The sequence below is a fragment of the Jatropha curcas genome, chromosome 8, assembly GCF_041381405.1.
Source record: "Jatropha curcas cultivar XTBG-Jc1 chromosome 8, XTBG_Jcur_1.0, whole genome shotgun sequence".
NCBI classification, from domain to species: Eukaryota; Viridiplantae; Streptophyta; class Magnoliopsida; order Malpighiales; family Euphorbiaceae; genus Jatropha; species Jatropha curcas.
The window spans coordinates 5,625,062-5,651,478 of record NC_143158.1 but is presented as its reverse complement, the minus strand read 5'-3'; the positions used below and the strand labels follow the sequence as shown (position 1 = coordinate 5,651,478).

Here is a 26,417-nt window from a genome sequence, read left to right as displayed (position 1 = left end):
TTATATAATCTTTGTGATTGTTTATTAAATGAAGTATTTTTATTAATATTTTAATAAATTAAGAGTAAAAAAGAAAAAATAATTTTTATTAACTAAATTATTCTTATTAACTAAATTCTTAATAATAATAGGTGTGTTGGAGAAAATAAAATGGGACCGACTATTTTTTTTTTTCCATTATTTGAAAATTACTAAAATAGTTATTCTCAATTCTCTCTTTACTACTGAGAAAAATATCTCATCTTACAAAGCGACGAGAAAGAGAAGCTAAGTTCAAAAATCGCCGCTATGGGGTTTAAGAGAGGTTTCATTTCGTCTGGTTGGCTCTAAAATTTCCTCTTCACTCTTGGAGACCTTATCTCATAACAAAAATGGCTTCCACAGCCACTTTAACCCAAAGAGCTCAAATTCAGTACCCAAATTGGTCAATAAAACCTCCTAAGTTCAACAAAATTTATAAACCCCACAAAAATCTTCTTTTCCTATCTGTTCCCATTTCTCATTCTCTGTCTAACACTTCTCTATCTTCCTCTTCTTTCCCTTTAAACCCTAAATTCCCGCGTAAGCTCCTTCCTTCTCACCCATTACATGATGCTACTGAAGAGCACCTACTTGAAGACATGGATAATTCAATGCCAAATCTCCAAAATTTTGAAAATTTGATTAAATTTGACTTACCCAGCTGCAGTAGCCAAAATCATCAAATTTTAGGTCAAGAATCGCCCAAAAGAGTTTTTATCCAAGATCCACCATGGATTTCAGCTCTTTTTTTAAAGGGTCTTTATAAGGTGGCCAATCGAAAATTTAAGGTAGAGTTTAAAGATATTGAGAAGAGGAAATATAATTTGTTAAGGAGGAGACAAATTAGAGAAGAGACTGAAGCGTGGGAAAGAATGGCTGACGAATACAAGGGTATGGTTAGGGAAATGTGTGATAAGAAATTGGCACCAAATTTACCATATGTGAAAGGATTGTTTTTGGGGTGGTTTGAGCCTTTGAAAGAGGCAATTGAGGCTGAACAAAAATTGCAGAGATCGAAGAAGCAGAAGTCAGCTTTTGCTCCCCATATTGAGTTGTTGCCAGCTGATAAGATGGCTCTGATTGTGATGCATAAGATGATGGGGCTTATGATGGTTGGCCATGAAGATGGGTGTGTGCCTGTTGTCCAGGCTGCAGTGCAAATTGGCATGGCTGTAGAGCAGGAGGTAAGTATTTAAAGTTGCTGGTTTTTCTGTTCTAATTTTGTCGGCTGGAGGTTAATTGGAAACTACCTATTTTTTCTGTATAGCTTTTTGTGTTTATGTTTGGGAGGATAATTGTTTCTAGGGCTAGTTGGCATACCCATGTCTAATTTTTACTTCAAACTTTCGATATGTGTATCCCATGATTACAATAGCTGTCGTATTCTTCTTAACTTTTGAGATTGTCTCCTTACAATTGATCGTTGTAGACATAGAATCCTCCTTGTTAATGGTGAAGAATTTCATCACTTATACAATGCTGGTTATCTGACGTTTACTTATTTATGAGCATGAAAGTTATAGCCCGAGTTAAAAGGAACATAAACATTAGTAGCCAATTTTTGTCCCCTTTATCAAAGTCTTGGATGATCAAGTTCCCTTAGTTTAACTCCGAATTTGTTCTAACTGCAGTTGCAATTTATTTCCAATTTTCAGTATGTAATTTCAGTGTTAAACTGAAAAGGCACTTACAGAAAGAGCATTGCTAAGCTTAAAGGGGATCGCTAATCTAATTACTTTGATCCTCTAATAACTTTAAGTTGAACCATGCATGATATGGAGTTTTCATAGCAGATGAGCACATTATGAGATCAAATTAGGTACTTTGTGAAAGATGAACTATGTAATATAGAAGCTCTATTGGTTTACACGTTACATTGATGTGCATTGGTTCCTGTTCAATTTTGAAAACTAACCTGATTTATTTTAGTCCTTGGTTCTGGGGTTACCGTTGCCTCTCAAGCAACATGCTAATTTAATAACTTAAAATATTTCCTTGAGCAACCTTTACCTGAAACACTGGTTCCTATAATAGAAATGAGTCAAACGACTCATTTCAAATAGGCTGCGTCAATGGTTGTCTGATATTTAATTTAATCTTCATGGTTATTCACTTATCGGGTTTCCACATTAGCAAATGCTACGTTCTGCTTGAATGGTTCAGGTCAAAAGACACGTTTTGTCTAGAATTAAGTTGAGTTTTGTATTGGTCTTACTGCAAGTAACCCAATTAGAATCCAGTTGACACGGACTCCTCTTTAGCTGTGATGGATAAATTTTGCTGATTATTAACTCGTCCAGGTCATCTTACTTATGCTGGTATATCTGTGTCGAATACAGCATACTTGAACTAATTGCTTATTAAGAATAGCCTAGTTAATTGATGTAGTGGTGATATCAGGTTGCAAAAGAAGGGGCAATAGGAATGTTTCTAGCAGTAAGAGAAGGGAGGAAGAAGTGAAGAGATGGGAAGCAGGGGCAGAGAGTGACAGTTGAAAACAGAAGCAGTAGAGGAAAGGAAAAGAGTGCCAGTAAGGATGTAGGTATGTGCCTGAGAGAGAGGGGGAGTTATAGGAGGTGAGTGTGCCTCAAAACCAATGCTTATAATTCCATCATGAAAATTCTTAAAGTATTAGTAGTTGATGTTATTCCTATCCTATTTGAATTAGTGATTCAAAAAAGGTATTTCCTAACTAATTCTAAGACTTACTAGTTTTGGAGATGGAATAGGAAAAGTAACGAAAGGAAAAGAGGCAGGATAAATTTCATCCATGTTTAGGAGTTTAATGCGCTTAAATAAGAAAGGATGATGAGAGATTATTTGTCCCATTTAGCCTCACTTTCTTTTTCTCTTGAAAAGTTGAGGGGATTAGAGATGTACCTTATAACTAATCATAATATTTTAGTAAGACTATTTAACCCATAAGCATAACTTAAAACTACTATATTACGATGATGACAACAAAAACAACAACTAAGCTTAAAACTACTATTTAAGATAAAAATTAATCTGATGTTCCATTTATTAAGTTTAATCATTGTAATTAAGCTACATCATTTTGTTCAATCCAGGTTAGAATTCACAATTTCTTGGAAAAAACTAAGAGTTTCCAGAGGAAGAACGCGGTAGGTGATGCTCAAGAGAGTCTTAGCAAAGAGAAGGAAGTACTCAGAAAACGCATTAACAATTTGATTAGAAGAAAAAGGCTTATTCAGGTGCAAAAGCTGGTGAGAAATGAAGAAACAAAACCTTGGGGTCGAGATACACAGGCTAAGGTTTGTGACCTTCATAGTTGTTCTTTTTGGATGGATAATTGATCCTTTTTTTCTGTTTTTTTTTTTTTTTTTTATTATATTCGAAATTGTGAAATTTTTTCTCTTTTTTTACCCCTTCCTTTCTTTCTTTGCCCCTTTTGATGCAAAATGAAATTGTGCAGTTGGGAAGTCGCCTGGTAGAACTATTAATTGAATCAGCTTTTGTTCAACCTCCAGTTAACCAGTCACCAGATACTCTACCTGACGTGCGACCTGCATTTAGGCACAGATTTAGAACTGCAAATAATCCAGGGTGAGTTATTTTTACCTTATCTCCTTCACGAAGTTATTTTTGTCAAAGTGCTCTGGATGCCAACAAACCATCTGCAGACAGTGTGAGTTTTAGGCCCTTTTTGCAGTAGGGAACTACCTGGGTAAATAAACCTTGGGAATATCTGATTCTTAGGTGACTCCAACTGATTTCTATTCGGCTATGGCCTCATTTGAGAGATGGCTGATGTTTAGATCTAAACTTTGTAGCTATTGTGATATGTTTATTTGGGATCTCCAGTGACACATATTGCAGTATATTTTCTCTTACTTGAATTGATATTCTTATCCTCATTTGTGGAACTGTGTTGATGAATTTTTTATTTTGTGCTCCCTGTAGGCGGAAAATTATGAAGAGGTATGGGGTTATAGAATGTGACCCCCTTGTCCTTGCTGGACTTGATGGATCTGTGAGTCAAGATGTCTCTTTTGTTTTGTACTTGCTGATTTGGTCTATTTAAAATTGATTTTATTTCTGAACCTGCTTGTATAATTTGCCTGAAAAGCTCCAAACTTATATGTTATTGCATTCTACCAGTTTTTCTTTTTTGTCCTTAGCATACATGACTGAAATACACCCAAAAGAATTTTTCTAAGCGAGAAGATAGACAAATAGGATATATATGAAATATTTAATGGTCTTACTGGAAGAAAGAAAAATGATTTCTATTGGCATAATGTTTTTCTTTCAATTAGTGCATATTAGTGATTAATGGTTCTCAAATCTATGTTTCCTACTGTTAAATCATTTTGCATTTTTAACGTGTATGGATTTGATTACTGCAGCACAAATATTTGATAGTGGTACTTATTTTATTTCTCAAACTTAAGTAATCTATAATCTTTTTCTCCCTGATGCAGGCTAAACATATGATGATTCCTTATTTTCCAATGCTAGTACCTCCCAAGAAATGGAAAGGGTATGTAAGAGGATGGGTGATGTAGATATCATGTGTTTTCTCAATAAATGCTTCCACATGTAATTAAAGCATAGTATTTTTGAGAATCATATCATGTCATGTTTGGGAGGGTGGATGTTACTAGATAATCTATTCTTTTGGTTCAAGCATTGGGGACATAATTCATGTGAACCACACCCAGCATGCATATTTTACTTTTTGTAATAAGTCTTCTTTACATTTGAATGATCTTATCCAAGTATCCACCTACATATGAAGGGTTCTTTGTTGCTTTGACACAGATGCATTAGGATAGGGGGAAAAAGCAAAGCGTCAGAGCAATGTGAGAAACAAATAGGCCATATATCAGATGTTAGGCCATACCTAATTGCATAGTTTTTGATATGTGCTCATATATGCTGGAAAATAGACCCGCTATTTCAGTACAGGTCAATTCTTGACGCGTTGGAATAAAATATGGTTGTATGGAACCAAGGCTAGCAATAAGGTTCTATTTTGTTGTTGTTTTCGCTCCTATTGAGAGAAGTACTATGTTCAGAACATTGATTAGAGGTAATTAAAGTTTATTTTGAAGGTGAAAATTTCTCATAAAAGCTTTAGAATAGCTAAATAACACTCCCATAATGCTTTTCCCATTATCTACAATGGTGTGTCTTCAGAAAATCAGTTTCAACCTCTGTGTTGAACAAGCTCATAATTAGAGTGACAGAGAGGAAGCATACTTCGTTGTCTGAGGGAGGCAGAGGCAGAAATGAAATCCTTATCTTTCATACCACACCCCCCCCCCCCCCTCCTCCTCCTCCTCTTTTTCTATGTTTTGAAACATTAAAAATTGCTTCAAGCCTTTTATTTTCAGTAGTCATACCATTGGCAGATAAACAAGGTTGAGAGTCACCTTTTTTCCCTTTTCTATGAATTATTTGTAAACATAGGTTGTGAGACGCTTTAAAGAAAACACGAGTAGGAAAAAGTTGTGGAAAAATTTTTATTTTCAGATATTTTGATTCTCAATTTTCAATAGAAGATAGTAGTCAAGTTCGGACATTAGTATTTCTTGAGTTACGTGTCTAACTAATTAGCATGCTGATTTTCAAATTTTCAATAAATTCTTATATAGGTATTCGAAGTGATAATATAATATGTTGTATTTTCAGTTAAATTCTTGTTAAACTATGAATAAAAGTCATTTTTCTGTTTTATTAAAGATCTATGGAAGCAATAACATGACTGTTTCTCTACTTGCATGAGCTTGCCCTCTGTTTCTCCTTAGCTTTTAGATTGTTTTTCTTTACAAGTGAAGGGTAGATTTAGACTCTATTTGTCAATGTAGGATATTTTCCACTGTTTTAAAGTTATTTGGAACTTTCATTATGTGCTTTGAAATATTTGCAGGTATGACAAAGGTGGGCACTTTTTTTTGCCTTCATTTCTCATGCGTACTCATGGATCTAGGAAGCAACAAGATGCACTTAAACATGTTCCTGGGAAAAATATGCAGAAAGTATTTGAGGTAAAAATATTAGTTTACTTCTTTGCTTGTTTCTGCCTTTCTGTTTTTCCCTTCGGGGTTATTGGTAATGGCCATCAAAAATTGCTGGCTAAATCATCATGCGGCATATTGGAACACTTTCTTCTACTTGCTGATGATTGAAAAATTAAAACAGGGATATCAAGGTAGGCCCTCAAATAATTGATAGATTATCTCATGACTACTGAATGAATTAAGTGCATCCCAGCATTAACTGAATTTGACTGGAAGTTCAGTTCTATTTATTATTCTCCTCCATTTAACTGAATTTAGGGCTAAATCCACAGAAAACACTCTTGTTGCTAAATACTTCAATTTGTTATTGCGCTTAGTCATCCTAACAGATTTGCTGTTGCATGATGGCTTTGAAGTCTGACTTTATATGGTTCTGAAATGCATGTGAACAGGCACTGGATACACTTGGAAATACCAAATGGAGAGTGAACAGAAGAGTTCTTGATGTGGTGGAAAGCATATGGGCAGGGGGCGGCAATATTGCAGGCTTGGTTGATCGAGCAGATGTGAGCATTGCTTGAACTATCATATCTTTAAAAGTAATTTCATGTGAAAGAATTGCGTCTTTATGCAACCAGCAAGTCATGGTACTTGGATGTTTGAATATGCAGGCTGCCAGCTCTCAGCAATCAGCAGCCTGCTTTTTTAACAACTCCTACATTCTTTATCAATTTATTTAGTTTGATAATCCTTCCAACCTTACGTAGATTTTCTTTTGAAAGTCTGTTGTGTGTCAAGACTTGACAAGTTGAGATAATGGTGCAAGAAAGTGTCACGCATTCAATTCCCATGGACAAAATTGATCTGCCCTATCAGTTTGAATTTTTGGTTCACCATTTTTTAACAATTTGAAATACTGATGGAATTTTTTATGTTGTTATTTTTCAACATTTTAATTATATGTCTAGACAACATAAGTTTCATCCATTACGATGCATATTTCCGGGTCATTTTTTCCATTGGTTTCAGATTCCAATACCAGAGAAACCAATATCTGAGGATCTAACAGAGATTCAAAAGTGGCGGTGGAGTATGAGGAAGGCGAAGAAGATAAACCGAGAGATGCATTCTCAACGATGTGACACTGAACTTAAGCTTTCTGTAAGTCTTTCTTCTTAATATAGGTGCAACATTGATTAGTTGGTTGACTTGATGGGATGGTGAGTCTATATGCTAGTATATGTCATCATAGCAAGAAATATCTGTAGGTCTATTGCTATAGATCAATTGTAACTTGATTCACTTAACAACTAAAAGCAATTTGCCATACAGCAATTTCTCATTATGGCTTGCCAAATGCATATGCTTATATTCTTGTGGCCTTGGATTCTAAAGAAACTCATTTTCATACAGGTGGCTAGGAAACTGAAAGATGAAGATGGCTTTTATTATCCTCACAATCTTGATTTTCGGGGACGTGCATACCCAATGCATCCTCATTTGAGTCATTTAAGTTCTGACCTTTCTCGAGGAATTCTGGAATTTGCGGAAGGACGACCCCTAGGGAAGTCTGGGTTACATTGGCTGAAGATACATTTGGCAAACCTTTATTCAGGAGGTGTGAAAAAACTATCGCATGAAGGACGCCTGGCATTTGTGGAGAATCATTTGGATGAAATATTTGATTCAGCAGCAAATCCTGTCCATGGAAAACGCTGGTGGTTAATGGCAGAAGATCCTTTCCAGTGCTTAGCTGCTTGTATTAATCTATCAGAAGCCTTAAAGAGCTCATCACCATATAATGTCATTTCTCACCTGCCAATCCATCAGGTAAACACTTCATTACAAGCATTATACAGATAAATTAAATGTGTATTTGCATACAGAGACTATAAAGAAATCTTCTTTCAGTCAAACTCATCTTAATTGAAATCAGTCTCAAACTCAAATAACCATATAGATCCTTTTCCTAACAAGGTGATCGTTACAAAATGGGATAAATAAATAAATAAATATCGTCTGGACTTGTTGATATTCTTTATTTACTTAAATGTGTGAGAAACATATTTTCTAATATATCCATTTGTATTTTTCTGAATGGCAATATGCAGTCAAACATTTCTTGTTTCCTTCTTCCCTTTGTGTGACAGACACCATCATTTCTTTAAATTTTTATCCAAATAGCCCCTATCATAGTGATCTTGAAATTGTAAGAACTTGAAGGAAAGTTTAACCATGGCCTACTTTTAAGTCAGGTTTTCTGCTCAAGTAAATTCCTTACTTGATTGAAGGTCATTGTAATACACCTGTGCTTGAATAAGTTGGTCCAGCTCCTTGAGTACATAAAAATAGATGATTGGCATGCTCGTCAAAGATTATTTTTAAAGAACTTTCTCAAATATGCTTTCACAGGGAATAAGGAATTTTAGATTTGAACTAGCAAGGCAACTCCTCTAATACATCCATGAATTATCTTTGCTGAGTGAAGGGAGTTCATTTGAGACAACCTGTGTAGATTTCCAAACAATGTAATTCAATCAACTTTTAAAGGAAGAAGAATAGAGGTTTCTGGTGCCAGTTTTATATATGGCAATTTAAGATAATTTCTCTTAATATTATTCTAAACTGCATTACTCCTTGAGAAAAGATTTGCTCTAATTCCCATCAAATAAGGGCAGTGACTCTAACAAACACCAAAAGTGGCATCTGCATGCGTGAATATCATTTCACTTATTAGTGTAAGATGCTTAATAAGAATTAACTGCTTCACCTTGTTATCTGCAAGAAAATTAAGATATCTCTGCATGTAGATTTACACATCCATTTGAATTGAATCTTTACTTTGTAGATAGGCATAATAGTATCGTTCCATGTGTGTTTCTGGGATCAATATTGGCACCTTGGTTGTAATTTTCTTCTTTTAGGTTCTGGCATGTGGGAAGCTCACGTTGTTGTTTCTAATGGAACATGTGCTCATTATACACTAGTATATTCAAGTACTTTTCCATGTCATTGGGGGAGGGTTTATAGTGTGATATTGCTCTCATATATCTGAATCTTGTAACTTCTATATTTTTGTTCATCTTTAAAGCAGTTTAACTACAATAAATATTGTAATCATACTACTGTGGAGTTAATTCTCTAGCGCTCCATTTTCTTTTTTTCTTTTTAAATAGGACGGATCTTGCAATGGCTTACAGCATTATGCAGCCTTGGGAAGAAACAGTGTATGTCTTCTCTTCCAAATTTATATTATTTCTTTTTGCTGAACTTTCTAAAATCAGACAGTCATTCCCTGATTCTCTTTTTTTTCTTTTCTTTTATATGTTTTTGTTGTCATCGTTGACTATTTGGATATTAAAAAATCCTCTTAATTTCAGTGGAAGCTCTTATCAACTCCTTGGAATGTTGTTTGTCCTTTGACTTGGACATAGTACATGAATCATTCTAACAGTTTTTCTTGCAGTCTTGCATGATACAGAGTTTATCGATCTAATTTAGGCACTGATTGAACATGCTGTTAAATGCCTGAATTGTTTTCAGGGAATCCCTTTTTGCATAACAAAATGTTTCCCCTTGCTTATACTCTATTTGGAGCAGCTGTTTAAAACATCTATCCATCATGGCAGTGTGCTTTTGTGCTGCATAAGAAAAGAAAAGGAAGTGGTTTGTCTTTGAAAAGATGGAGCTCCCAAAATAATCAGAATGTATATTTGAAGAAACCTTGAACTACTCACATTGGCTATTTTAGTTTAAACTTTCACAAAATTACTGGAAGTTATTATACTTGCAGTCCTTGAGCATAATTTAAATGTAAAATGGAACCTCACATTTCTAGCCAAGTGCTTGGCCAGACTCTTGAATTCTAGCTGGCCTGCTCTCTGAGGTATGATTGGGAATCCGGTATTAACCAATCCCTGAAATCTTTCTTATCCTGGGTTCACCTAAGGAAAGTTTATGATTCAGTGATGAAACTGAATACTTAAAACTGTTCAATTTACTCCCAGACTGTTATTTTTTGTGCTATTTTCTTTACTGGTTGATTTGAGCAATATTTTAATATATTCTCATGGTGATTTTTTTTTTTTTTCTTTCAGCTGGAAGCAGCAGCAGTTAACTTAGTTGCTGGAGAAAAACCTGCTGATGTTTATACAGAAATTGCTGTGAGGTAATATAAAATACTATGAATGTGAAAGTTACGTCTATATTTTATCAAGTTTGGTGTGCATCTCTCTCTCTCTCTCTCTCTCTCTCTATATATATATATATATATATATATATATATATAAACACACATATTCATATATATTCATGCATACATTTTGCACATACACGTTAGCATATGTGTTTAGTATTTTATGTATGCATGGAATGACACTAAAGGAATTTTCACTGGCAGGGTCCATGAAATAATACTAAAGGATAGCAGTAAGGACCCGGCTACAAATCCAAACGCCTTGTTAGCCAAGCTCTTAATTGATCAGGTCTTATTTCTGTTACGGTCAAGTTATAGATTATGATATCCTAATAACGATGATTTTTTTTTTCTAGATCTAATATTTGGGAACTTTCAGGTGGATCGAAAATTGGTTAAACAAACAGTGATGACTTCAGTATATGGTGTAACTTATGTTGGGGCACGTGAGCAAATAAAAAGACGATTAGAGGAGAAGGGTCATATTACAGATGATAGACTGCTATTCAGTGCAGCTTGCTATACTGCTAAAGTAAGCAACCATACACCTAACAAGGTTGTTTAGGTTTTTGGTACTTGAGAATGTAGTTGCTATCTTAGAGTATAGGATTGAGAATTAAGTAAGAAATTAATTTGACTTGATTGTTAGATAAGTTCATTAAAAGGTTGATCATGCAATTCAGTTTGTTTTGGTAATGTATCTCAATGCTGGAGCAGCACAGTTTAGATCTAATCTATCAGCAGAGTGTATGTACCATGCATAATTTGAATTAACCAAATGATACTGGTATCCATCTAGAAATGTAAATTTATAATTATTCTGTTGGTTGAACCATTCTCAAGTATGCATCAACTCTTTAATAGGTGACGATGAAGGCCCTAGGAGAATTATTCCAAGCTGCACGTGATATAATGTCTTGGCTTGGTGATTGTGCAAAGGTATACCTTCCTGTTATTTCTGGGAATCAAATCAAATGAATCTGCTGGGAATTATGGAACATTTGATTGAGATATGTGTATTTTTTGACTATGATCTGTTTTAGGTTATTGCTTCAGAAGATCAACCTGTGCGGTGGACAACTCCTCTAGGTCTTCCTGTTGTGCAACCATATTTTAAGAGTAAACGACATCTTGTGAGTATTACACCCTTTGTCTCTGATTTGCATATGGTGCAGCTTGCTATCTTGCCAGATGCCGCTGCCACCCCCCCCTGGGGGGGCGGTGAAAAAAAAAAAAAAAAAAAGAAAAAGAAGTTCATCTTGTTCTTAACATTGGTGCAGATATAGTCCTTTTTTTTTATTAAGAAATCCACACATGAGATGGTGCATTTTGTTGCGCAGTTGACAGTGATACTGTGGTAAAGGGAATACAGGAGTTAATGAGAAGATCCGGATCATATTTTAGGTCATAATGAAAAATGTTGAAAAAGAAATCTATGGAAGGATCTTACCTCAATGCACCAGGGAAAAATTATTTGTGATAAAACAAGTGAATTTTAGCTGCCTTTAAAGTCATGCCATCTGGCTAAATAGTCAGCTTCCATGTTTATCTCAGTTGCTAAATGGCATGACTGTTAGTTTTTTCTCTTGCACATGAAATGACCTGATTAGTGAAGCTCCCTATCACTTTTTTCCCTATCTATTGCTTCTGTTTGAGCATGATAGATTTGTGTAATCATTATTACCTCATGAATGAGAGTGTGTGTGTGTGTGTCTGCTTAATTTTTAAGAGACACATGCTATTATTACATTTCCAGATGAGAAATGGTATCAAAATGACATTGGATATGAAGTTACACTCTCTGGGTCCCAGTCTTCCCCTTTATGTCTTGTGAAAAAGTAATAATTAAACTCAGTTTTGCAGATACGAACTTCACTTCAGGTTTTGGCCCTGCAGCGGGAGGGTAGCTCGGTAAGGTTGCTCTGTTGTTTAGCTTTCAGCCTCTCTTTCCTTTCTTTTATCACAAAAACTTATGAAGTAAATTATAATGTGAATACCAGGTAGAGGTTAGAAAACAGAGAACTGCATTCCCTCCTAATTTTGTGCACTCGCTTGATGGTTCTCACATGATGATGACAGCAGTGGCATGCAGAGATGCTGATTTGCGGTTTGCAGGTTTGGCTTATGAGACACTAAAATAGTTATGTGGACATAGTTTTGGAAATAAGAGGAGGAAATTTCCTTCCTCAAGCATTTACTTTGTTTTGTTTCTTTCTGTTTGTGCTTTGTATTGTTTTGTCATTTGCAAATGAAAAAGAAGAGTAATTATTTTCTTCTTTTGAAGTTATCAAAGTTGTTTAGATTCAATTCAACCCCAACATATTACTTGCTTGACCTAAACAAGGAATTTGAAGCATTATATTTTCATGGCTGACATAAGTCCACGTGGAAGTTATAAAGTTGTAAAAATCCCATCGTTAGTGCCCTAATTTTTAGATTTTTTCTTTTGAAACATTCACCAGGCATACAGTCCAATTCTGTGTCAATGCGACTGCAACTGGTACTATTATGTAAAAGATGAAACCTTGATTCTAATAAGTGGTAACTTTATTGTAATTTGGTGAGAATGATATGGCACATTAACTTCAGTTCTCATGCAGATGCTTTGATTTCCTTGAACTTGGTGAATGCTGCTGTTAGTGTCAGTCAGTTCTTGTCTGTCTCATAGTGATGCCTATGATAAACTTAATCAAAATGTGATGTTTTAGGTTAAGTTTAATATGCAAGATAAATGCTATATGAGGTTCTCAAGAAAAGAAGTCTGTTTCCAGCGTTTGATACTATATACGTATGATGCAATAACTTTTTCATAATATATGTCGTACTTAAGTTCTGCTTTGGGGCTCTGTTGTGATATGATTTGAGAGCAGGACAGTCTGACTATTATTTTTTACCTCTCTAATTCTGATTCTTTAACAAGTGAATCAATTCTGCAGGTGTGCATGACTCCTTCTGGACACATGCATGTGATGTGGATTTGATGAATCGAATTCTCAGGGACAAGTTTGTGGAGCTTTATCGCATGCCAATTCTTGAAAATGTGAGTGTTTTGATTCAGTATCTCGCAATTTTGTTTAGCATGGCTGAACATTCGAGGACATTTGTTATTGTCTTCAAAAGAAACTGAATGACTGTTTTCTTTGCTAGTAATTTCTGTAGCTGCTTTTTTGCCTTTTACTATGAGTAAGTAAATAAGGGGTTGAAACCAGAAAGTGATTGATTACTTTTGATTTTGCTAGAAAAATAAAAGACATAATGAGAAAGCATGCTGTTCACTACAAAAAATAACACGGATTATCGGTCGCTAATCCTTTGTGGTTGGTTGTAAATTAAATCAGAGATTGATTTGTATCGTTCACTAAAATCGGTAGCTAAAGCGTGTTTTTTTTAGTTGTATTTGTGAATTTATAAATTTTGTTCACATGAAAGCAAAAGGCCAATGAAAGAAGAAAATAAATAATGAAAACGTAACATTTTTATTTTTCAAATTCCTTTGGCTTGCTAAATTAAATACTACTTGCTTTTGCTTTTAAAATAGCAAAAGTGGAAGGAAGGAACTTTGACATGCTAACCAAAACTTCACTTGTGTGGCATCATTTATGTATCAAATGATTTCTTAAAATCCTGGTACAGGAGGCATCTGCTTGAAATTGGTTGTTCTTTCTTTTCTTTATTTTTGTCTTATTTCCCCCCCTTCAATTACAAGGCAACTCATCTATGAAAATAATATTATGTTATTTTAGTTGTTCAATTTGTTTACCTTTAAATTAACCTCAATTATCTACAGTTGCTCGAGGACTTCCAGACATCATATCCAGCATTGACATTTCCACCTCTCCCAGAAAGAGGCAACTTTGACTTGCAAGAAGTTCTAAAATCTCCATACTTCTTTAATTGATTCTCCAACTAGCAGTAACCAAACCATTCCTTAAACAGAAGCATCAGTATTCTGTTTTTAGCCCAAGAAAGGCCAGGAGATCCGTGGAATGCAGCGTTGAGCTGACGTTTCAAGTGGGAAACAGTAGCCTCAGGTTTCTCCTCTGGAGATCCAGAAAGGTTTTGTACAGATACCTATTGCCTTTGGTACACCTACAATCGAGAGGGCTTCTCAAAGACTCTGTACATGGTAATCAGGATTGAGACAGCAAATTCTAGCAGGGAGAATTAACTGCTTAGCTGGTCTACACAACTACATAGTGAAGGAAACTCGTCCTCCAGTTGGATTACAATTATTGATTTCAAGCGCATGGAGATGTTTTCTGGAAACTAATCTGCAGAAAGATACAAAATAAGTCGATTCTTTTTCAGACAAGGTATACAACCCGCTCAATAATATACGCAGCAGGTTCTCTTATTTTTTCTCATCATTTGAAGAGTTCATAGACAGGTTAGGCTTTGTTACTTTTGTCACCATGTATAATGTATTCTATCACGACGAATGAGACAAGTTGATACATGCTAGGAAATGCTAACTGTAATATCTATATAGCAAATAGCAAAATCAGTCACAAGTTTACTGAAGGAAATGCAATATAAAGATTTTTGGACAAGCTTCGTTTTGACCAGTATTTTAGGTTCAAGTTGTATCTCTGTAATAATATTTGTCATGGTTTTTGAAATGCTTCCAACTTATTTACATTTAGAGCCAAGCAATTATCTTGAATCTTAAATTCATTCACTTCAGCTACTCTGACGGCTAACAAGACCGGTAGCCAAGTTAGTATCTATTGCAACCCTTCTAGTTTTTGGTTCTGGATCAAAGCAGAGATGATTTCTATTTGCAATCTGGGCTCTTTTGAGGGAAGAGATTTCATTGATTTGCAAAAATGAAATTTTGTACATACTGATTCTATTACTGGATAAAGAAAAAACAATTGAGAGTTAAAATGTTCTGAATCTTATTTCAAATGCTGATGTAAAGAAACACCTAGTTACACTAGTTGCATCAAATCATGAAATCTATAAACCATCACGTCCTACCTTGAACTTGTTTCTATTTTATTATACTTCATCAAAAGACTATCCACTTCCCTGTACCTCCTTAGAGCAATGCAGGCTAGGATTCTCCACTTCTTTGTTCTCTGTATGCCTTTCAGTTTTTCATATAACAGGAATAACTTCATCGTCCAGAATGTCTAGAATCTGATTCAGAAAATATTGCTATTATCAGTGAGGAGAAAGCAAAAGAGATATATAGTCTAAAAACAACTTCTCAGAATACAAAAGGAGGTTTCTGTCCATAAAACAGGGATACCCAACACAAGCATATTCTGAAAACTGGATTGAGATCCTTTCGGATTGGGATATTTATTGATCTATCATGTTTGCAAAATCTCAACTATTCAAAATCAATGGTTTAGTTTCGTTTTCAATGTGTAACCATTCACCTCTTGGAATTTAAAATTTTAATTCTTTATAATAAAATCTCAACCATTCTTTTGTTTTTTAAAGGTGGATATACTACAAACACGGTAGGTCATATTTATAATAACATGAGAAGTTCCAAACCCAGAAAACTGATGGCGACAATGTATTTTTCAGAATTAGAACTGCAAAAAGTTACTAAGAACTTTTCAAGAAGTACATATTGCCAACCTTTTCCAAGTTAAGAAGATCAAGCTCAAAGAAATTCAAGGAAAAAAACGAATGAAAGTTTTATTAAGTGAACAACATTCTACAATAAACAGAATGGTAAGCTTATTAGAAGTTAGTGTCCTGACATTTTTTTTTTGGAAAATGTTTGGTTGAGAACTTTGAAGAGCTATTACTAGTAGCGGTCTTGTCTTTGAATCCCCATAAAAAGAGATAAAACAAATAACTGAAGCAACATGAATAATTAAATATAATCTCACCAAGGACGGCAAAATGTTGAGACTTCTTTAGCTCTGCATACCGACCAGTTCCAAGCATGGAGAGGCATTGGTGAAGAAAATACTGGAACTGGAGGAAATATATGTACATTGCTTCAATGTGCTCTATAGCCCCAGCTGCTTCATCCACAAGGACCATTTAACAGCTTCCAAATATTTATCATTCTTTTGCAAGGCAGTAATCAAATTGGTGTAAGTTATCTTATTGGGTTCTATTCCACTTTTTCTCATTTCCTTGACCAAATCGATGGCTTCTTCAATCATCCCAGCAATTCCGTATGCCTTTATCAATGTGTTATAGCTGCACAAATTAGGTCCCAGTCCGCTTTCTTTCAGTTCTGCCAGCACTTCTGCTACTTCATCAATCCATCCTTGCTCTCCATAAACATTGATCATAATATTGTATGTATAATGGTCAGAAGTGCAACTCGATTGCTTCATTCGTTGCAAGACATTTTTAAAACTTTCCATTTGACCTCTTTTACCATAAGCATCCAACATGCAATTATAGGCTTCAAGAGAAACTGAAAACCCGTCAAATTGCATATTCTGTATAGTTGAAGCCATATTCTTGAAGTCTCTATCATGTCCATAAGCAGCTATCATAGTATTGTAAGAGATTACATCAATCATGCCTTGCTTTCTTGCCATCATGAACAATTCTCTAGCCTTATTGAAGAGCTTAGCTTTTCCATAAGCATCAAGCATGACATTGAAGGTAATAGTATTAGGAGAAAAGCCTCGATGAAGCATCTCATTGAAAAGTTCAGAAAGATCATCGATCGGTACAGCACGAGCACAACAGTTTATGACACAATTGTATAATTCTTGATCCCAAACAACTTCACTTCTCAAGATTTTGTAATAGAGATCTTTTAACTTGCTCATCATTCCACATTGTTGATAAATACGAAGCATGTCACGAAAGAGGTAAATGTCTGGAATTATGTCCTTTTGCTTCTCCATAGTTTCCAGAACAGAGCAAGCAGCTTTCAGGGATCCAGCTTTCACATACATTCTTACAACAATGCTATAGGCAATCATGTCTAAAGAAATTCCAGAAGATTTTATTTTCAAATAGAGTTTATCTCCTTCAAAAAATAAACCAAGTGCACCATAAATGTCAATCATGGTACAACTGATGTGCAGATTTAACTTATCATCAGATTTGGGCATTTGAGTGTATATCTTGACAGCATTCTCAAGATAACCCAACTCCTTGCACGAACAAATTAACAAATGATACAAGTTATCCTCAAAAACAGGATCATTCCACTGTTTGTCTCCCAAAACTTTTAATGCATCATCAACCAAGCAGTGCTTCACATAAGCCATGACCAGAGTGGAACAAGAAGTCTGGTTTACGAGAACATGGTGATAGAAAGAACCTTTCAAAAGGAGAGGGACTTTATTAATCCTTCCAGCCTTCTCATATGCTTTCAGTAGAGTGCCAAGTATTGAAGGGTACTGACATCCTATCTTCAGCATATCCTCAAGAGTTCTAATAGCACCCTCTTCATCACCGTGTTTTGCTTGTAAGTTTATTAGTGTATACAAATTAGATGAGTTAGGTTTGAATCCCAACCTCTTAAGTTCCTTAAAATACAATTCTGCCTCCTTATAACTGCCAATTCGACCCCAACCCTCGATCATGGAACGGTAAGTAGTTTCATCAGGCTCCAATCCAACATTCTGGATGTCTACAAACACACGTTGAGCAGCAGCCATATTTGATGACTTTCCATACCCAGTTATAAGTGTATTGTATGCAACAATATTGGGAGAAAGATTGGCTTCTTGCATTGCAACGAAAACCTGCTCAGCCTCTTCTAACCGGCCTTGCTGGCTATAAGCATTAAGCAACACCAACCAATTCTCCAAGTTCAGCACCACTTTATCTTCTCTCATTAAGCCAATAACCTGTTCTGCTTTGTCATATAAACTTAGACGGGTGTAAATGGTAATCATCGCAGAGTATGCAGATTGACATACAATTCCAAAACTCCTCATCTTGGCAAAAACAAACTCTGCCTCCTCAACATTCCAACCCTTTTGGTAAAGCCCCATGAGCATGCCAAAGGTGGCAATGTTAGGTTGAACACCAAGTTCCAACATCATCCGAAACCATTTCCCACCAAATTTCATATGCCCCCGCTTAGTACAAACATAGATGAGACTGTTAAAAATTCGAAAATCTAGTTCATCAGAAAACCTATCGCCCACTTCCCTAATCATCCTCTCTGCAGAATCCCAATCTTCCATCCTACCCAATACTCGAAGAATCGTGTTATAAGCACTCACATTCTTTTCTAGCTTCCGATTACTCCTCATCCACTCAAAAAACCTCAATGTCTTGCTTTCACTATCACTACTACACCCCTCAAGCCTTTTCAAAATATAATTACATTGTTCTAAGCTCAAGTTGGACTTAATAACAGAGTAATTAACATCAAATTCACTATCATGCACAAAAAAATCCTCTATGTTTGGTTCACTTCCATTTCTTTTGTAACGAAACTTCAAACCCTCTTGTCTTTTCATCCCTCTCTTTCCACCCTTATACTTCTTCTTGATTTCACGCTTCAAATCCTGATTTTGTTCAACTAAATCCTCATTTATAGTTTCATGAACCAAATCGCTAGTTGTGGATAAAACTTTTTCAGACAATTCGGTTTCAAGTCTAGATACATTAATTGGACTGAATCTACTCACAGTGGCAATTATGCAAGCTCTAGTTGAAAGAATACAACTAGAAATGGAAAATGTTGAGGTATAAGTGGAAAATTGATGTGGGTTTCTAGAGAAATTTGATTTCTTCGAATCGAATTTGTCCAAAGAAATGGGTAATCTCAGGGATGCCATAGTTACTGTGGCCTCTAATCAAGTTTCTTGCATTTATAAAGAGTAAGAGAGATACAGAAAGTATATTCCAGAGGGAGAGAGAGCAAGAGAAATTAGGGTGTCAGGTTTGCCGTACCTTTTGCTAGGTTATTGGCAGAGACAATCTGATAATGGACGTTGAGTCAGTGGAGGAAAATAACTGACCTTTTCTTTTGGATTTGACAATTTTTGGCTGCTCTTGAACGGGGAAGACAGTAGTAACTTGAACTAGGCTGGACAAAGCCTGAACCGGACCGGATCCAAATTAAATCCGACCTGTTATTTGTTATATAATTATTTTTTCTAAAATTTATACTGATAATTTATGATTTTTCCCACGTTTTAAAAAAATTCTTGTTTCTTCTCAAAAAAAAAAAAAAAATTCTTGATTAGAATTTTGAATAAGATCTTGGAATCGAACCAAAACTAAAATCAAAACTTAATCCAAAAGTACTATTACCTTGAACCGAACCAACCCATGGCCGTGGCCAGACCTTTGACAGTACTTGCCTAGTTGTTAATAGTTATGCTCTCCCGTCTCAGTATATACATAGATATTTTTTTTTTAAAAAAAAGATCAAAAGTAAAATACGAGGAAAATATGATAAAAAAAATATTTATTATATTTCATTTAAGAGCATGTAACTATTTCAATTTAAATTATAATATAAAAATTGGAATTCAATACGTTTTTTAATACATTTTATAATATTATATGTTTAAAGATTGGAATTTAACTTTTTTTTTTATATATTTTACACATTATAAATTTTAAATTTTCAAAAATCATAATATTTTTAAAAAAATTTTCTTAACTATGTCTCAAATGTATTGATAACATAGAGAGAGGTATGGTCCATAAAATACTTCAACGTCATTAATAATGCAAAATCTTAACACCTCAAAAAAAAAGACGAATAGTCCATAACGTGTTAGATGTGTTTTCAATTTTCACATTCATCTCAAAATCCCATTAGGCACATCACATGAAAGCTCTAACAAAAACAGCCCCTTTACTGTATGGCATGGGAGCCAACCAACATATAGACAAAACTGGTGTTCATTTAGGAAGAGCCTAAATCCAAATGCTTGAGAAAGCTTCCTCAAGTGCCCTCTTCTTGCTAAGCTCCATACTCCAACCACCGGCCCTGCCCCCTCTCTCTGCTCGGAGTCTCATCATTTCCTCGTCGTCAAGCATGTCTGTTCCACCAAGTGGCAGAGGTTGTGGAGCCATGCCTGTTGGTCTTGGCTGTCCTCCGGGAACTGACGGTGCATATTGCATTGTTTCAATGCTGAATCCTCCTTGAGAGCTCTGGTGAAACGAATAAATTTTTATCAATTCATAGGAAGAAGAAACAATGATATTGATTAAGATGCGTTTAATGAGAGTAGACGAATTCAAAGGGAAAGATGAAGCAGCTGCCTTCAAAATTTCCATAGGCATACAGGTGGAGAGATGTATGGAACGAGGGTGGACCATTCCACACATGACAAAGCACAATATGAGATATCAATTTACTTGAAAATTTGTCTGTCAAAGACAATTGCAAGCTATCAAAGATAATGGGAAGAACTCAAAGAATCACTTATCTGCTATAGTACTTTAAAGATTCTAACAGTCAAAGATGAAACAGGTTCTATATCCTCCATTCTGAAGGGCCCTATTATGAAATCAGAGACCTTATATTGAATTGTCCTACTGAGTGGATAACCAAAAGCACTTTTCCTAGCCAATTTGGCGAGCAAATTAAAAGACTAACTTAATGCTAGGCCAGTTCAGCGATTAAATAAAATAAAGCATGAAAAGAAATCAAGACCAAGTACATCATTAATTTCCAATGTTATTTGTTGGCTGCAGCCCAAATTTTTATAGATCAGAAATAAAACCTAACATTAACAACAAGGGGAAAAAAAAAAGAATTATACTCCAAAATTCAATAATGTGGAAAGAACAAACCAACTCCTAGGAAAAGTTGATGAATGTCTAATGGTTCAAAAAGGTTTAATAAACAACAAGGCTAAGAGAGTGTGAAGAAAAAATTGAACAACGAATTTATTAAAAGAAGGAAAGAAAAGAATCAAAATATTTCATTCTCACCCCATCAGCATCAGCCTGTCCAGGATATGCCTTGCTAGCTGCCAAAGCTGCAGCTAATTCTTCAGCCTGTTGAATAAATATCACCACAGAACAACTTCAGTAAATATACCAAAAAATTGTTCAAAAATCCGGGAAATTAATTCACGTATTTTCTTTTTAATTATATGATAAAGATGCAAGGAATTGTAAAAAACAAATTTCCTGTGTTCCCTTCTCAGTATGCTAAGATCTCAACCTAAGACCCAGCAATCCACTGCCCCTTTAATTGGTCTGAAGCTGAAGGCTAGAAGAATAATAATGTCTGAGTAGCAGGTAACTCCACAAGTACCTTAATTGCTTGATTAAGCATTATTTGTTCAGCATTTTCTTTCTGGTACTTCGCAATTTTTTCTTCAATAGCAGGGACATCCACTCCAGCAACCAAGTCAAAAACTGTATCAGAAAATTTCTTATGTCAAGAATAAAGGTTCAATCAAAATGTCACTTAAAAGTTATTAGAAAAACGTACTCATGTCCTCAACGTCCTCCAAGTAATCATTGTATTCCTTCAAAGATGGAAAATCTTCCTGTCGTTTATTGTATCTATAAAAATAGAAGGAAAGTGAATTATCAGCAATAGAAGTTTTAACTAATACTGCCATGTAGATAATGACTACAAAATATATGATCAATATTACAAGACTGATGGAGAGCACAAGCATGCCTCGAACAGTCAGAATACATTCTAAATTTTATCAAAATTCATTGATCATTCGACATTGAAAATAAGCTAATAGAGAAAATTTCTATGTCAACAAATGCTGGAAGTTTTGAGAGTTGAACTATTACATTTCCTTCCTACCAAAATGTAACCAAACATTTCCAATGCAGAACCTTACTGGTTTTTATTAAACTGAACAAACATATGCGCAGAATAGGAACCAAACCAATGCCTCAAAATATCATGAATTCCTCATCAATTAAGTAAAATAATAGCTTAATCATCAAATTTGATATGCACACTCAAACTATATTTAATTTGAATAAAATAACCAAGGAGAAAATTTACATGCTGGCAATCCTTCTCCTGACACTTATCTCCTTGTTGGAATTACTACTGGAGACCACCATTTTTGTTGCTACTTCAGCTTTCTTCTTCTTTCCGTCCGTCTCTCTACAGCTCAATCAGGTCAAGCGGGTTGGTCTTATAAGGCATAAAATTGCAAAAAATGGATTTGACATAAAAGTGCAGATTCCTTAGACAAACCTCTTCAATCCAGTCTGATTTTTGTAATTATAAAAGGATTAGAACCACAAAAATCCCAAATTTTTTGTGCTGGTCGCGACTACTGCCAAAAGGATACAATCTACACTAAAACATTGTTAGCTTTTTGTCCAATTTTGTTGAAATCAAAGAAGGGGAAAAAATATTAATAAGAAAAAGATAAAATGGTATAATTCACCTTCGCCCTTCCTATCTTAAACTTATGAACGCCACAAGCCGGTGGCCCAGCAACGACGTCGACGCTGAGCCGAAGAAGTTACTGACGATGGAACCCCCGGTTGTCTCTGTGTGAGGAAGAAATTCTGTATATAAGAGAGAAATGAAAATGGAAGAACAGGGGAACAAATCTTCTCTGTTTTCAATTTCTAAACAAGTCCTATGTGTTTTCTTGAACTGGACTACAGTGCAGGGAGTGCACAACTTTTTATTAGTAATTAATTAATAATTAAAATTCCAAAAAATATTATAATTAATTATTTAATTTAATACTTAGATCTATTATACATAATCTTTGTACACACATTAACCATGTAATATTATTTTCATTTTTTATTTTTTTATTTGCTTTATATTCAACCCTAAGTCTAATTTAAGTCTCATTGCAATTAATCTCCACGTTATTTCTTAAGGCATGATTGTGAACAAGGTGAAAATGGGCAAAATTCTAATTGTTACTTTTGTTAGCTAGAAGTTTAACTTTTGGAATTACTAGGAATAAACAAATTAAGTATATAAATGTGTTCTTACATTCATTTTAAGAAAAAAATTTTCCGAAAATAAAAAATTAATAAAATAGTATTTTTATGCATTTACATGAATTTACGGGTTCGATACCATCTCTATATTTCCTCCCGTGTATCTAAGAGGAAAAAATAACAAATAATATAATGATTATGTTCTTAAGATTGTCACAAACACTTAAAATTTGATAATTGATAATAATTCACAATAAGACTAATTCCAGATGAATTTAAAAAAAAAAAAAAAAAAAAAGGACACACAGCACTTACTTTCCACCTTCAGAAGTAAAATATGCTGGTTTTACAGGAAGCAATATAAGAATTACATTCACATACAATACCTTCTTCCTTCAAATCTCAAGAAATAAGCCCTAATAAAAAAGAAAAGAAGAAACATCATGAGGCACTGGCTTGTTCAAGGGTTGGCATTGATGTTCCTGATAAGAAGGCTTTGAGGAGTGTTAGAGCTAGTTTAGGTCTATGGAGAGGAACTTTATGGCCTGCTCCCCTAACTGCGAAGAATGTAATCCCGGCGTACTCTTGACTCCATCCTCCCACCTGTTTCATACATCACATTTTTCTTCTTGTTAATAATTTGTCAAATGTGCAAATACAACTGACTTCATTATAGCCGAACTTCAAAGAATGAAAGGTATACTTATATGTAATCATTTAAACGTCCAAGCAACTTACTTGTCCATCATCATACCAAGCATGCCAAGGCTTTATTGTTGGTGGGTTAAGAGCATTTATGGAACGCTGGGTGGATGTAACGGGGATAACAGCATCTGTATCACCACTGCCATGAAAGGGAAAAAAAATCATATATTTGCTTGAATAGGTGTTCGGAAAAGGATAAGAAAAAGCGTGACATGGTTCTTCCATTAATTATTAATGTAAAGCTAAAAACATCGAAAAAATGGCTGTTGTGGTTGCAAGCTTAGAAATGATAGTTTAAATTTGTATGTGATGAATCTACAGCAACAGTTTTAACGTTATACCCAAGGTACCTGTACATCCATATACGAAGTCCTGAATGTATGAGCTCTTGATAAAACACGACTAACGTTATACCCAATGTCCAACACTGTCACAGGAGAATCCTTCCAGTTGGCAGCTATAAGATCACTGCAAAACAGGAAGCCAAAAAAACACGACTACCATAATATGTGAACTTAAGGCACTTCAGTCAAAATTCATGCCATGCGGTCATATGCTGAGCATTAAAAAAAAAAAAAAGCTGCAGAGCCATTGTGAAGATGGAAACTTCTGACTTTTCCTTCTTATCAACTACAATACGCTTCTCAACATTGTTACTCTAGCAATGGTTATAAATTGAGATAAAAGAAAAAAAAATATATGATCACTGACCTGCATAACTCTCCCCCGTGATAAAGAAGTCCCTTTCTTTTTTATTGTGGGAAGCGCTCAAACCACTTCAGCAAAAATGCAAGCAAGTCCGCAGCTGAAGGCAGGAAGCTAGGGAGTAAGTGGAGAAGGTAGCATTGATGGCAAAAATTACAAGATACAGATTGGTAAAATAGTACCAGTCCTTTTATCACCATTATTCAGCACATCAGAGGAAGTATTTGAATATGAAAAACCAACTCCAACTGGGGAATCAATAAACAGAATGTTTGCAACTGCAAAACGGTAAATGTGCTTAGTCATGCAGTATTCAATTGATTTTAATTGTAGGAATCACTATCAGTATTTGAATTCTGGGATACCATGTAACTGATATTGTTATTCAAGTAAAGACAGCATTGCAATAACTTTTATTGGAACGAATGTGACTGCCTAAAGGCACAAAAGCGAGATCATACCAAAATTTATTTGAAAAAGAAAACAAGAAGAAAGAAATTTTTTTTTTACCATTATTCCAAGAGTAAGGATTTAAATAAAGGGTTTTTCCATCTGCCTGGATATAGAATAAGCCCACTTCCTCTGCCTCTCCATAACCAATGGAGGAACATCCAGGCCCTGAAGGAATATTATTAGGTCAGAGATCATTTTATGGAAAAAAATTATCAAGTAACAAACAGACTATCAATTCCAGTAGCATACACGCAGAGAATCACAGTGAATATGAAGTTAAGGAATTTCTAGTATTAGTAAATTACTCAATTTTGACAAGTTAAGGATATGAATTCAAATTCCCATAAAATTACTTCAAATAAACACTGCAAATCTAAAACTAATTTGTTGAATCTGAAGTTAATTTAGAAAAACATATCAACAAGAGATAAACCTTTTTCCCAATGAAAGTTGGAAAATAACATATAAAGCCAACAAAAGTTGAACCAACTATATGATTATTCTCATTTTTCCCACAGCCTCACTCCACCTAGTAGTCTTGACTATCAATCTTATTTTCCCGCTTCACAACAAATTTACAAAAATGAGCCATTAGCTTCTAGCACAAACGACACACATCCAAATCAAACGACAATATGAATTGGCTATAGCTTTCTACTTAAATAAAAGAAAAAAAAAAAAAAAAGATACCCAGAGATTGAAATCAAACAAAGCAAATAATCATGATTGAAATAATGAAGGTCAGTAACTTCGTTGCAAACAAATGATAACTTAGAGAAAAGTAAGACACCAGAAGCTAACATGAATACCAATGGATACTAAAAATACACTCAAAAGACAGAAGTTCGACTTCCATTGAGCCAAAGAACAAGGGGCTTAGACTCAGGATCCTCGACAGCCTCCATAAACCAGTAGAAGAAGGCCCTTCCAGATTCTTCATTGACAGTGACGTAACCTGAGTAGTGAGCGAAGCTTACGTCGAAGGTCTGGCCTGGTAGTCCTAAAACCCTGTCTAATTCTTGCTGGGCAATTGGATCGCTCAAAGAAAATGCAACACCAGTACCCACGTAAAGATTAATTAAGAAGAACAAGCAAATGACAATGGAACTTTGAAGAAGAGAAAATTCCCATCTGGGTTTGACCAATCCCATCATTTCATGAAAGTGGCAGTGAACATTGGTGCTGAAAGAGGATTACTAACAATAATGAGGCCACTGCTCGCTCAGCTGCCATTGTCAATTAAAAAAAATAAAAAATATTCTTTTTGTTTGAGACAGACAGAGATGCCAATTGTTAATTGCATGTGATTAATGTGGGTTGGTTAACACAATTAAGTGATGGCACTTTTTATCTTAATATTCTTTATTTTTCCGACTGTGGACTTCGCGGACTAAAATTATGGGCATGTTCTTGGGAAGAATTAGAATTAATTGACTCTAAGATAAATAAACTAAAATGAGATGATTCAATTAACAAATTAGCTTATTGAATGTCTCAAAAGGCTTTACTTGAAAATAAGGATATATCACAGAGCTAGCTAAAGG

The 26,417-nt window shown here is 34.9% G+C and overlaps 3 protein-coding genes and 1 pseudogene across 3 annotated transcripts; 1 reads left to right on the top strand and 3 right to left on the bottom strand.

Moving 5' to 3' along the window:
* The first annotated feature begins 232 nt into the window (after nt 1–232).
* SCA3 (DNA/RNA polymerases superfamily protein) lies at nt 233–14,822 on the top strand. Its single transcript, XM_012216164.4, has 19 exons — nt 233–1,205; nt 3,093–3,296; nt 3,458–3,588; nt 3,946–4,015; nt 4,467–4,525; nt 5,918–6,035; nt 6,461–6,574; nt 7,038–7,169; nt 7,422–7,838; nt 9,185–9,235; nt 10,106–10,176; nt 10,408–10,492; nt 10,583–10,735; nt 11,068–11,142; nt 11,247–11,336; nt 12,067–12,114; nt 12,204–12,318; nt 13,140–13,243; nt 13,991–14,822. The coding sequence occupies exons 1-19, from the start codon at nt 372–374 to the stop codon at nt 14,099–14,101; spliced, it is 2,982 nt and encodes a 993-aa protein (XP_012071554.1). The 5' UTR covers nt 233–371; the 3' UTR covers nt 14,102–14,822.
* Nucleotides 14,823–15,077: 255 nt separating this feature from the next.
* Nucleotides 15,078–19,156, bottom strand: LOC105633549 (Tetratricopeptide repeat (TPR)-like superfamily protein). Its single transcript, XM_012216165.4, has 2 exons — nt 16,056–19,156; nt 15,078–15,345 (listed from the first exon to the last, which is right to left on the bottom strand). The coding sequence occupies exon 1, from the start codon at nt 18,933–18,935 to the stop codon at nt 16,179–16,181; it is 2,757 nt and encodes a 918-aa protein (XP_012071555.1). The 5' UTR covers nt 18,936–19,156; the 3' UTR covers nt 15,078–15,345; nt 16,056–16,178.
* A 649-nt stretch (nt 19,157–19,805) lies between these two features.
* LOC105633550 (cyclin-dependent kinase-activating kinase assembly factor-related / CDK-activating kinase assembly factor-like protein) lies at nt 19,806–22,721 on the bottom strand. The gene is made up of 7 exons (XM_012216166.4): nt 22,494–22,721; nt 22,298–22,397; nt 22,100–22,204; nt 21,560–21,633; nt 21,380–21,483; nt 21,052–21,117; nt 19,806–20,265 (listed from the first exon to the last, which is right to left on the bottom strand). Exons 3-7 carry the CDS (start codon nt 22,159–22,161, stop codon nt 20,029–20,031), a joined length of 543 nt encoding a protein of 180 aa, XP_012071556.1. The 5' UTR covers nt 22,162–22,204; nt 22,298–22,397; nt 22,494–22,721; the 3' UTR covers nt 19,806–20,028.
* Nucleotides 22,722–23,298: 577 nt separating this feature from the next.
* On the bottom strand, nt 23,299–26,024 carry LOC149494060 (serine carboxypeptidase-like 29; annotated as a pseudogene).
* Between the last annotated feature and the right edge of the window lie 393 nt (nt 26,025–26,417).

Bases quoted from the DNA above. Each gene is read 5' to 3' on its own strand.
- SCA3 (XM_012216164.4), top strand. From the start codon at position 372: ATGGCTTCCACAGCCACTTTAACCCAAAGAGCTCAAATTCAGTACCCA. The intron at 7,170-7,421 runs GTAAGTCTTTCT...ATTTTCATACAG, and splicing joins ACACTGAACTTAAGCTTTCT to GTGGCTAGGAAACTGAAAGA. The intron at 10,493-10,582 runs GTCTTATTTCTG...GGGAACTTTCAG, and splicing joins CCAAGCTCTTAATTGATCAG to GTGGATCGAAAATTGGTTAA.
- LOC105633549 (XM_012216165.4), bottom strand. From the start codon at position 18,935: ATGGCATCCCTGAGATTACCCATTTCTTTGGACAAATTCGATTCGAAG.
- LOC105633550 (XM_012216166.4), bottom strand. From the start codon at position 22,161: ATGGTGGTCTCCAGTAGTAATTCCAACAAGGAGATAAGTGTCAGGAGA. The intron at 21,118-21,379 runs GTACTTGTGGAG...TTTATTCAACAG, and splicing joins TGCTTAATCAAGCAATTAAG to GCTGAAGAATTAGCTGCAGC. The intron at 20,266-21,051 runs GTGAGAATGAAA...TCGTTTCACCAG, and splicing joins GACAGGCTGATGCTGATGGG to AGCTCTCAAGGAGGATTCAG.